This window comes from Eutrigla gurnardus (assembly GCF_963514095.1).
Source record: "Eutrigla gurnardus genome assembly, chromosome: 19".
Taxonomy (NCBI): Eukaryota; Metazoa; Chordata; class Actinopteri; order Perciformes; family Triglidae; genus Eutrigla; species Eutrigla gurnardus.
In genome coordinates, this window is record NC_139930.1 from 20,040,178 (window position 1) to 20,053,085 (window position 12,908).

Genomic DNA, 12,908 nt, shown 5'->3' on the forward strand with positions numbered 1-12,908 from the left:
TTAATATTCGCCACATGAAGGTTTCCTCTGCACAAGACGTTCTTTCATAAAAATGACTTACATCAGTGCCCTCGTGTTTGAGGTACGAACGCGAGGCTTTTTACAACGCGGCAAACCACAGCTGGAGGTGACCATAAGTCTCCTCGCTGCGGCGCTGAGTGCTTAAGTGGTCATTACGCCGTGGGACGCAGCGTCTTACAAGCTCTGCACTGTCTTACCTGATGAAGTTATGTAACGGCAGCCGGTGGGCAACTCGGAGAGGTCTGATCCAACACCTCATTAAATCCGCAGCATCTATCAAAAAACCTCCACCCCCGTCTGGCAGAGGGGACTCACTCCAAACTCCAAAATTACACCATTAAATTGCCTGATTTTTTTTTTTTTTTTCTGGTATTAGACAGACTCTGACTCTGAACTCAAGGCGGAGGCTTTAATAAAAATGGACCCACATCCTGCAGCGTATTTAGACTGCAAACTCTTGAGCCAAATTGGTGTGTCATGGTGGATGAAGCCGTCGAGTTTCCTGGAATCTTCCAACGCGGCACGGAGGGCATGAATACAAATTATACATCAACTGTTATAGATCCAAAATTAATCAGAAAAATGTATTCCCGAGCTAATATGTGACAGAAAATCATCAGAAATGAGGCACTGCTCATTACACTTGTAGATCCATGCAGTCTTTGGCCTTGAGGTATTCAAAGCCAGAATTGATTGCGAGCATATTTGTTTGCGCTGAATGTGTTTTTGTTTTTTTGTCAGCAGACTTCAGGAAAGGAAAGAAACCACTCGTATATATAGTTTTTCAATTCCATTCACCTGACTGAATCGCACGCCTTCACATCTCTCTGTGAAATCACTCAAAATGATCTCAGTAACATAAACCTCGACGCCCCCTTCCTGGAAAAACATGACCGTCGTGCCAGAAGATTGATGACGGCCGTGCGGAGGTATTCTCAGAATAGCCTTTCGGCGCGATGGGGGGAAACGTACCTTTTCTAAACCAACAATGTGGTCTCGGTCCGTCTCGCTACATTTCCCAGTATTACGTGAGGGCACGTAATGAAGCCTCGGTTGATGGTTTCGCCATGTGTGTAAACCGTTGGAGTTCACTCTCGGACCGTCCAGCTGCTCCTTCAGTCACTCGCAACCAGCTGGATGTTTTCACACTCACTCCGTCTCCGTGCCTGTCTCACCTACGCCTCGGAGACGGCTGTAAATCATCACTCCAGATACTAGACGCCGAGTCGAGCCACACAGTTCTCTTTGTTTCTCACAACAACGCCTCCAGTGCTACCTCTTCCTTTGTTTTCTGACCTTCCTCTCTCTTGCTTTTGCCCCTTTTTAGCCGCGCTAGCAGCGATGTCGGACTGGCTGAAATATCTCAACAACTGTTGAATGAATTGGCGTGAAGTTCTTCCACAGACATCCCGCGTTCCCCAGAGAATGAATGTTAATGACTTCCGTGACCCCCCCTGACATTTCCTTGAGCATGAGAATGAGAAATTTGTGTGTGAAAAGTTCTTGATGGATTTCCACAAAGATTTGGCACAGACGTTCGTGTTTCCCTGTGATCCTCTGACTTTTTACATCACGCCATCATCGGGTCCAAACTTTGAATTCTTTCAATACTTTTGGATTCTGCACTGAGATGCATTGTCATTGTGAGCTTGCTAGCCTTACTGAGGTTAGCTTTTAGCTACAGCCTTAAGGAGTCGCTTGCATGGCTGTAGATAGGCCCAAAAGTGTTTATGGTTGTTCCGAGCAGCCACACTAGAAGGTGGAGTGAATATTTGGCCGCCAAGATGATAAAAAGTGAGCTAGAGAGAGAGCAAGAGAAGTTCAAGCCTGATTTTCTTTGGTAAAGGGCACAAAGTGGGTGCGAATGTTGGATTCTCTGGTCGGTCGACTCTGACATTGGAAAAGGTGAAAAGGGCGTTTTCGAAGCTGTTCGTCCATCTGGCGAGGAGTTAGTCTGGTTTCCTCTCCTCAGCATGTATTATTAGAAAAGGTTGAGTAGGTAATTTGGAAAAACCACAGGGATTTTGACTTTGAATGCATCGCCGAACTGACAACGTCCCGCCCCCGACTTTTTTGATTGGACGGGGTTTTTACAGTCCTGCCACGACCCCAGATGACATTTAAACATTTTTTTTATGTCAGAGCATTTACTTTATTCATTGCTATCAGCATGTCGCGAGGATCTCAAGAAATATAACGGAAAGTGTTTCTGAATAGAATCACCTACTCAACCTTTAAGTGCCCGTACCAAACAATTGCTTCAGGATGTGAAGGACAAAACACGCCTCGGCATGGAGCGGCTTGTTTACACAGCGGCGAACAGCTCTGCATTGTGCTCCGCCGAGCCTTTACCTCCAGGTGCTCTCATTAATCCTTCATGGTTCTGGCACGTTGAGACCAAGCCTGTCTGGGCTAGACCGGTTCCGCCGTACGGTGGGGAACATGGTGGGCGAGCACACTGGGTCATTTGTTGGGACGCAGTTAAATTGCTGCAGCGATGGAGAGACTGAAAATAAAAAAGCAAGAATCGCCTCCTTAAAAATGTTTCCGCCGGGGCAAATCTATCTGAAGAGGTAATCTCCTCCCACCAACAATAATTCTGTATTCACCAACAGACACAAAACACACGAGATTAATGTATTAATTCTGCAGCTATTTAGGAATTTCTTCTGTGGGTGTTTGCTGGTTTGCTAAGTGTTATTATGCGTCTGATTTTTTTGGAGTGGGAGTACATCGTTCTGTCATGTGGAATTATAGCCCACTCGTCCTTTTTTATAAGAAGCGGTTCCCGTGGGGATGAAATCGGCCACATGTGGTAAAGTGAAGATACTCGAGACGGAGGCTCGAATTTGATGACCTTGTTTTAAACGTTGAGGCGCGGGACGGCGTGCCAACTTAACTTAAAATTCTTAGTCGCGTCCAAACTCTTTGAAACGTGACCCTCTGCTTCCTGTCTAGCGTTATAGGAGCGGGGAAGATAATGCGTTTCCCAGAGCGAGGTCCGATGTCCGATCGCTAATGTGGCGTCCAGGAAATGAACAGACTTATTCCACATTCTGTCTCGGGCCTCGGTGTCCTCTGCCGTCAACAAGTTACCCGTTATTTCGTAACACCGAGCGCTCGGACTTCTGCTGAAAGTCTGCCGTTTCGCTTTAACGCTCCCCCCCCCCCCAAGGTTCACAGCAACGGGGGGATATAACTGTGTGAGAACATGGTGATTTACAGCAGCGTGGGCCACCTGTGACTGCCTGTTTGACCCAAAATTAGGAAAAACTGCTTTTTTGGGGGTGTATCTGGGACAAAGCCAGACATAAAAGAAAATTCTGATCTATTTCCACAACTTTCACTACAATGAAACTTAAAAAAGAAAAGATTATTACGTCTGCCAGGACATGACGACATCAGTGTGTGTGTGTGAGTGTGCATCTCTGTCTGTCCACAGCTAATCTCGCATGCTTCTGCGCCAAACATCATATTTCTACGCTCATAAACTTGTGGTTGCAGTGATTCACACTTTCTCTCAAAGTCTTTAATCGCCTGCTTGATACTGCCATTGATTGATCGCTGATTCCTCCTCATTAAAATGAGAACGCATCTATTGTGTGAGGCGTACAAGTCTAGACGTGGGCTTAGACAAAAGTGGGTTGGGTTCAAACACTACAGCGGCAGTCGTTGCACCTTTCTAGGTGGTCTGTTTTTAGACAACATAAAGTTTACAGCCGTCGTCATCTTTGTGTACAGTTACCATGGTTACAGGTGGCAGCTGGAAAACAAAAGCGTACATTCAGAGAGCTGCTTTTCTTGGGCCAGTTTCTTGCCTAATTTTCAGCAGGACTGTGGAGGCATTTTGTCCATAAAATATTTCCTTCCAAGAAGCGTTCAGCTCGGCTAACGTTTACAGGAAGAGTTTTAAAGCTAGTGAAATACAAGATGCTGTTTAAAGAGACTCAATCCTCTTTGGAAGGAGAGACATTCTAGGTGGTTGCATTTCATGATAGTCATCAATTATAATTTTTATATATATATCTAAGCTAAGTAAAGTTGAACCAGGAAATTCATCTGCAAACCATGATGGATGTAAAACTTTAGTTATTCTGTATAAATGATGCTAATCTGGAGTGTGACGCTTAAACGTATATAATCATCTGACTGATGATATTATATCATATTTCTTTTCATGTTTCGGAGCAGTGAGAACATTATTAATGGATCCATCCTCGGCAGACGTCAACGTTTCACCGACAAACTACTTCCTGTTGTTGGTTGTTTGCTTTGTAACCATAACCAGGCCGCGTCAACGCGCGGGCGTGTTGCATGTGGATGTCTGTGAATGGAAACCAGGTGCTTTCTTGTGCTCCCACGGACGCATGCATGTTGTTGCGTCGTCAGCTCGCCGTGTCTACAAGCGGCTTAACGAGCTCGGCGGGACGCCTCACATCAAACACTCCACTAATGGCCGATAAACTCGTTGGGTTTCGGTCGGAGCCGGACAACAAATGGGCGCATTTATGTTTCAAGGCGGCAAAAAAAAAAAAAAGGGCCATACGTCGGAGCCAGCTATTTTCATGAGATGTTAAGAGGAAACGGCTCTCTGGTTTATGGCAAACCAATAAAATGTCAAATCGTTGACTGGTCGAAAGGCAGCAGCTTAAAAAAAGGAGAAGAAAAAAAAGGACTTTTGTGAGGTAAGGAATGACAAGGGCAGATGGAAAGAGACAGACTGGTGTGATGTCATTTATAGACGGGAGGAAGAGTCATGGCTGGTGGAGGAAGGAACACATCAAAGAGCTTATCTGGACTAATCAGCAGAGTGATTTTCAGCGATTGACCTCATATGGAAAAAAGGGAGAGATTCTAAACAGATGCTGCGGTTCATTTGCAGGTTTGTTTTCTATGATTGCTTACAAATAATCTCCAGAAAAAAACCCCTAAAAATACATTAAACAAAGCGTATAAATTACCGGCTCCCAAGTCTTATATTTGCCTTCATTTACTCAAACGAGGTGAACATGTGCACGATGAACGCTGCCAGGAGGAGAAGAAGACCCAAGAGGCACATTAAAGGTTTATTTTTGAGGAGTGAAGTTTAATGGGATCATGATAGTCAAATATTTAATTGGCTTACGGGACAATAAGCCCAACCAGAGCCACTCCCACATTCACTCAGCCAACTAGAAACTACATGAGAAACACCGTCAGAGCAGGAAAAAACCCAACAACCACAAACCGCTTTCAGCAGCTCCGTGTCACAGAGGGTCATTACTTTTGACAAATAACAGACATTTTGCTTTTTCAAAAAGGTTTGGGGGTGAAGAAAAGGGCTACCGCATAATATCTTTCTCATTTCGTCCGAACACACTGTTCCCAAATCAGCGTTTTCTCATCTTCTCCAACCAAAAAAGGGATTTATTGTTCTAGCTGGGTAACACTCTCTTGTATCTGGGCAGTCTCTCCTCTCTGATGATGCGTTAGCCGCTTGAGATCAGTGTTACTCTCTCCGGGAGAGTAAAAGTGACCTCAGTCTGACTCGTCGCACGGCATCCATCCGCTCTCCGGGCGCTGTAGACGTCACGCACAGACTCACGGGAAGACAGACCGGCTGGAGTGCTGCCGGGGGTGGATGGACAGAGAGACGGGAGGTGCAGACAGACAGGCAGGGTCCTAAGGTTTCCACGTGACGACGAAGGAAGGAGGCAAATTAGCGCGCCGACAGTCTGACCTTAGTGGCCGGACTGTTAGCGAATGGGGGGGGGGAAGCGGGCTGCAGATGATGTCACAGCGTGCTGGTTGTAGACGCAGCCAATCGCTTCCCGATGTAGATCCTAAAAAAAGAAGAGAAAGCAGTGATTGAGTTGCTCCCCCCCCCCCTCCAAACAGCAACATTGGGATTCCTCAACATGTTAACCGAACGTGTGTCGGCTTCTCACCCGACTCCGAGCGTGAGCAGGTGTGACGCCAGCAGAGAGGGGACGAGGATGAGGAGCACATCGGAGGAGAAGATGCCTCTCTTCATCACATCCGTCTTCCTCACGCTGAGCGAGCCCTGCTGCTTCGGGTGCTGGAACACGAACTCTCTGCGGAGGAGATAATGAGAACACAAGAGAGAGGAGACTGAGGAGGGGAAGACTGTGAGACCATTAAGAGCCGCTACCCGTCAAACAGACTCAAGGAAACGAGGACTTCAATGCTTTTAAGAAGGTCCATAAAGAGGAATTTAAGACGGTTAAACTGGAGCGACGCGGCGATGATGAGACTCAAACAGATGGATGGAGGACGTAACTCCATAAAACCATGTACAACATGCTAATTAATGAGCTTCAGATGTGTTGGTGGGCAGAGAAAGCTAGGCTAGTAGTTTCCCCCCGCTTTCACACTTTAAGCTAAGCTAACAGCCTCACGATTCATACTTGATGCACTTTAAACTGTTTTAAGGTCGAGCTGAATATTCTGAGTATTATAGATTATTTTACAGGAAGAAAAAGAATATTGGATTTTCATATAAAAATCCTAATAAATACATTTTTTTAAATGTGCCCATTGTGGCCGGGGGAATTAGATCTAAAAGGGTCAAAAGGGCTTTCATCTCAGCTCGACTTTAACATCTATTCATCTTCTTGAAGTGTTTACAACGTGGGAATGTCATTTTAAATAAAACATGACGGCAAACTTAAATAAATAGAACAGAAAATGGATGACTGTACAAGAGCTGCGCTTACTTTAGTGGCATATTTTCAGGTCTACTGGACCAGTCCCAGACCCAGTCGGTGTCCACTCGCCGCTCCACTTCCTCCTGCAACAAACACGAGGGATCAGCTGATGTGGCAACACGAGAAAATCGATACAGACACGGTGACCTGAGGAATCTCTTGCATGTGTACATTATTGATGCTGATACTCTGCGTCTTCTGGTAAATCTTTGGAGGGAAAACATCTCCAACAACGTAGCGTTTAGCCAGAAGCACCTGCTCCGAGGCGGATCGATAAGCAGGACTACTTCCATGAAATGGACTCATCTCAGACCGGTTTAATGTATCTGAACTGAATGAATGTGAGCGGCTGGAAAGGAAATCAATACAAAAGGTTTCTCTTAAAAATGGTCGGCAACATTTGATTTGTAGTTAATTGGCTTTAAAAATAAAGCACTATGTTCTTTTCACGACACAATACAAGTCTTACTAACTCCTCTGTTTTCCACTGAAGACTACAAAAAGGGAGGATGAAGTAATCCATCGGATATTAACAACACGTGTCGGTGACTGGAACACATACCTGTATGGTGATACAGTCGCTGTCCTGCTCACTCGTGGGTCTGGGGGAAGTGGCGGACTGTGGCGTCCCCACCTGCGTGGGGCTGTGGATGACAAACATGCATTTACAATGTGCTTTTAGCAGCGAGATGTGAACAGACTGCACACTCCTGTTCAAACAAACAAACAGCGAGAAAGCAAACACACATTGTGGTGGAAAAAACAAGCAAAGTTCCACTGAGCACAGAATGAAACTCATTACTGTGCAAATGATTCTTCCACCTCGCTGTGCAGTTCAAAACTCCCCCGAACGACAAACAACATCCACACAAACAGACCGCATCATTACCTGTCTCTACTCCTCTCGCACTCCAGCTGTGCCTCCAGAAGGATCCTCTCCAGCTCCCCCTGCAGGGCGGAGGAGATGCTGTCCTGCGGCCCTGTCAGACTCTCCCTGCGGCTCACGGCTGCGATCAGCTCCTCCAGCTCGACCCAGGAGCCTGATGGGAGGGGAAAAACCATACGAGCAGCGGGGTTTGTAATGATGCTCGGGCAGGCAGACGGCGGCGGGGGCTTTTCGTGCACATATGCTGCACTGCAATGAGCCAGAAAACGAGTCCCGGGGAGGGGGGGGAGGTAAACAAATCTATAGCCTCAAAATCCAGTGTTTACATTGAGTGGTGTTTCGGCTGAGAGCACAGCTGTCACCGGGAATAAACGGATGGCGAGACGTTTGCATGAATCAAAGACAAACTATATTGTGAATTTATCTTTTTTAGGTGATTTCTGATGCTGTAATGGAACACAGGTGTGCATATGGCGGGATAGATGGCGATGGCGTGACATCAGACGACCACGGAGACGGCGAACGCAGGACGGACATCTGGATGCACGGAGGTTATGTTCCACACGTGTGTGTGTATGCAAACACAGGTGGAGAGAGAGAGTCTGTTTCTCTGTGAATGAGTGGACACACACACACACACACACACACACACACACTGGGCCTGTGAATGAATGGACACGCCGGTTCACCGGGTACATGAGGAAAGATTTACACGTGTGTGTGTGTGTGTGTGTGTGTGTTTAACAGTAGGGCAGGGCTAACTGGGGATGACAGCATGCTCGCTTACGTAAGATCTTATTTCTGTTAGAGATTAGCCATTCACCCTCTCTCCCCCCCTTCCTCCCCTCGTTTCTCCCTCGTCATGCTGTCCGTGTCCCTCTGTGAACCCCGGGACACGTTTACAAAAAAAATATCAACACCTCACCTGCCCATCGACGTATCCTTCCCCTCTCTTCTGATCTCACTAATCCTCAACTCCTCAAAGGGTTTCTGTCGTCACACAAACAGCAGCAGCAGCGGAGGGAGGGAAGAGACACGAGTGGGCACAGAGCTGGAGGGAGGAGAGCAGGGAAACTGTGCCATTGCCCTAGTTTTTTTTTTTTTTTTACAGAGGGGAGTTGTGACATAACTGCCTTGTTGTCTGACTTATCTATCTGTCGCCATTCTGCTGCGCTCAATCAGTTTCTATGGTTGAATCCGGTACAAATGCATCCGCGCCGCCGCCCAAATCAGCTTTATGTAATGTGGACAAGATCGGGATGCTAAAAGACTCAATGAACTGCAGCACAACACGCTGGTTTTTGGGGGGATTTGCAAGGCTATGAACGTCCAATTCCAGTTTAGGGACTGTGCAGAAATGATAAGGGACAGGACGGAAAGGGGAGAGGGTTCTTTGGTTTTGGTCTTCCAAAGGTATCACCGTAACAATAGTTGTTTTTTTTCTTGCCACAGATTAATATTTGTTTGTTTTTTAAAACACTAGCTTTGCACAGGACTGGAGGACTACAGAGACGTCTCCAAATATGTAATATTTTCATTGATGAAACGAATTTGCTCTTTAAATTTGTATAGAAACTTGATGAGCGGTACTAGCTTCATTTAACTGCCCTTCAAAAAATAGAAAGCAGCTGGGTTTCTCTGTAATTTCTACAAAATTCTTTGGGGGGGGCTTGTAAAAAAAAAAAAAAAATGTTCCCTTGACATATTAAACCTGGTGTTACACGTGTTTCTAAGTCAGGAGAGGCTGTTAAAAGTGCTGCCCTTTAAAACTCCCCCATCATCTTCACGGCCCCTTTAGTGCCTCGCACGCTGCCCCCCCCCCCCTCCCCCATTACATTGTTACCCAGCATCCTCCTGTGCCGAGCAATCTGCACGCAGCACAGTGGAGCTATAAACGTCAGGAAATCTCTGCATCTTAATTGGCTTAGAGAGATACGAACAGGTGAGTCAGGGAATCCGTTTACACAATGACAGCGTCGCTGGCAACAACAATGCAAACTCCATGATGTCTTCTTCTTCTTCTTCTTCTTCTTCCTCTTCTTCTTCTTCTTCTTCTTCTTCTTCTTCTTCTTCTTCCTCTTCTTCTTCTGCTTCTTCTTCTTCTTCTTCTTCTTCTTCTTCTTCTTCTGTCATTCTGAGCATCATCATATCTGGAGTCATTGTTTACCCACCTTGCTGATATTTGCATTTGGGAAATGAAATCAATCTGTAGGCTACACACACACACACACACACACACACACACACACACACACACACACACACGTACACACACACATACTGTATGTATATACTAATCTCAGTTAGCTGTTTAGACGCTGTCCTGATATCGCAAAAAAACCCCGAATGGCCTGGTTCATGTGCCTCCATCACTCACCGTAGAGTCCGTCCTCTGGTGTCTGCGAGCCGGACAGAGACATGCCTGATCGTCGGAGTGTATGGATGGAGAGAGAGAGAGAGAGAGAGAGAGAGAGAGACAGAGAGAGAGAGCTCGGAGAGATGCTGGCACTGGCCGAGGACGAGCAGGTGCAAATGCGGGTTTCTGCCTTGTGCGCCTTTTTCTCTCAATCACTCTTGTGTTTGTTGTGGTTTAAAAGGGGACACCGGGCAGCGACGTTGCGCTAATCCCTCCCTCCCTCCCTCCTTCACTCCCCCCTCCCCCTCCCTGCCTTCCCCACGTGTCAGGAGGGAGGAGGTAAACAAAACAAGAGCTCAGCAGGTAAGAAGCCACAACAACAACATGATGCAGCAGCAGGTGTGTGCCTAAAAATAACCACAAATAGACGTTCTGAATAATTTTGGTTAAATAAGTGAGTTCTCTCACCCCTGATGTTACATAATATATTTGGAGCTATTTCAAAATTGGCGGGATTAAGTTTGGTCATCTTGCCCCCAAAACGAGCTGTTGTTGTTGTGGCACGTAAGTCAGATCTCCAAATTGGCCATTCTGGGTACCATCTGTGCCATGTGAAATTTCCTCTAGTTTCATTTAATTAACATGCCAAAATAGGTAGATCTAGATACAACTGTTTTTGGCCTCTATACGTGAAAGAAAACCATAAGCCATTGCTGTGTTTGACCAGCTCCGCCCTGTATTGGAGGCTATGCCTTTAGGATGGGTGCAGTACCTCGGTTAATCCACTAGATGGAGACATGTTTTCACAGGGGAAAGGCAGATGTAGGCTGTTTGATAAGGAAAGCGGATGCTCCTCCATACCAAGCAAACGAAACCGGACGGCTGCACTCGGAAGTGATCTTGAGATATCGGAGTAGCCGTCGTGCACTTGAACGCAACTTTTGATCACGAAACAGGAATTTATGGTTAATTTTTTTTCTCTTCTCTGCCTGCTGGTTCAGTGAGTTTTGGTCGTGGAGTGATAATATGTTGCTTTCATGAAGACATCTTTTGTGCGGGTAGCATGAAGTAGCATAATTGCTAACTTAGCTTGTATTTTTGCTGTATTTTCATGTAGTTTCTTGGTATCGGAATTCTGTTTCAACTTTGTAATAGTGAGGCTTTAGTTGGGCTTCATCCCATTATGTTGATATGCAGAGTAAATACCCCCCCCCCCCCCCCCCCCAATTAATAATTGGTTATTAATGGTTAATAAATAACTAGGGCTTCCAGGTTTAGAACAATCCCTCTGGCTGATGTGTGTGTATCCTTTCTTTTCAGTAATAAAGCGGCTACAGATGTTGGCAATGCATCAAAAAATAACTTCACACTTCCTAATGGGTCATCAAGTCTAGATGACGACTTGATGACCCATTATGGACTATAGATGTTAATTACTGGTTCATTAGGAGTGTCTAACTGATGAACTAAACAGCAATCTAAGAAGATAAATCACGTCTCCGGCTGGAGGAACAAACAGCGGCCGGTAATCAGTTCCACTCGTTTGATGAAGCAACTGTTTGGAAACGACAACTTCCCAGAACGACACGATCTCAATAATAACGACCGCCCTGAATAAATCCTACGGATTAGGCTACTTGATTTAAAACATAAACCATAGAACGCAGAAAATCACTCATTAATAGGACTTTTACTAAATGCAAACCAAAGACTTGGATTTTGAACTATTTTTGCACATCAGACTTGATCGTAGGTGTTAGAGTTCAGAATCACTCACCTTCCTGCCCTGTTTTATCAGTCACATTCCCATTATTGCCCTCTGACCTTTTCTCCCTCCCACCTTGCTAAAAAAACCTTTCCTTTGAGTCCCAGTTACCTGACCTTCCCGCCCACCTGCTCACCTGTTTCCCCTTTCCTCATCAGCCATGCAGACTTTTTTAACCGTCCCACTTTCTCCTTGCCAGCATGTGCTTTGCACCTTTGCTTTCTAGCCTCCATTCAGTTATCTGTTAAACCTGGAATCTGGATCTGTTACCTGCCTGCTCTTTTGGACTTTGGATTTCCAGATCCTGGATTTCTTCACCTGTTTGGACTGCCTTCAGTGATGCCTGTAAGCATACACATTTAAATCTCTATATACCTTCCTTTACTTTGGCCTAACTTCCTGCATGTTAGGTCCTATTTCTGTTGTCATCTCTCACTTTTATTAATCTGCATATACATTAAAATTAGACATCAGCTTTCCTAGGTTTGGAACACTTGAACCTGTTTTGAAAAATATCAAAATAAATGAAAAAAAAGAATTCACCTCTCGAGACCAGGGATGTTCCTGCAAAATGCCCTCATTAAAGATTCCTCCAGTGGGCTGCATTTCTGAAGCCAAATAATTAAGTTTATTGGCAAAAATGTAGAAGAAGAAAAAAATAATAATTTAAAAGAACTCTCTTTTTAATCTTTGGCAAGCTGCATATAGGCCGGAGAGTATCCGTTTGATGTGTGCTTTAAGAACATCAAATGAAATGGACCAGAGCAGATCGGGATGTTCATGGTTGCTGCATCATCGCCGTCGTATACCTGGAGAATGTGAGAACCCAGCGCTTTTATTTAAACCGTCCGCTAATGGATTAGATCAAGGAACGTGTTTCAGATTTGTGCGTCCGTATCGAATGAGCCCTGTGGGCCCATCGCCGTCTATTTCTGACGTTCCTTTAAGACGCTTGGCATCGCCGAGCATCAGCAGCTCACAGACTCGGAGATGGATTTTCATCCGTGTGGCCCGAGAGCAAACAGAGGAGATGCACACTATACTCTCATCATCATCATAATCATCATCATCATCATGATCTAACCCATTTGACTTGCTCATAATTAACGATTCACTCCGATTTAGTTCGAGGGGAATAGCTTGTTTTTGTTTCCTTCCTGAATCATTTAGAAA

The 12,908-nt window shown here is 45.4% G+C and overlaps 1 protein-coding gene across 1 annotated transcript; it reads right to left on the reverse strand.

The window, feature by feature from the left end:
- Positions 1 to 5,088: 5,088 nt before the first annotated feature.
- On the reverse strand, positions 5,089 to 10,202 carry LOC311029682 (BCL2/adenovirus E1B 19 kDa protein-interacting protein 3). The gene is made up of 6 exons (XM_084034956.1): positions 9,992 to 10,202; positions 7,618 to 7,768; positions 7,291 to 7,372; positions 6,738 to 6,811; positions 5,949 to 6,095; positions 5,089 to 5,843 (listed from the first exon to the last, which is right to left on the reverse strand). Exons 1-6 carry the CDS (start codon positions 10,032 to 10,034, stop codon positions 5,795 to 5,797), a joined length of 546 nt encoding a protein of 181 aa, XP_083891082.1. The 5' UTR covers positions 10,035 to 10,202; the 3' UTR covers positions 5,089 to 5,794.
- Positions 10,203 to 12,908: the final 2,706 nt, after the last annotated feature.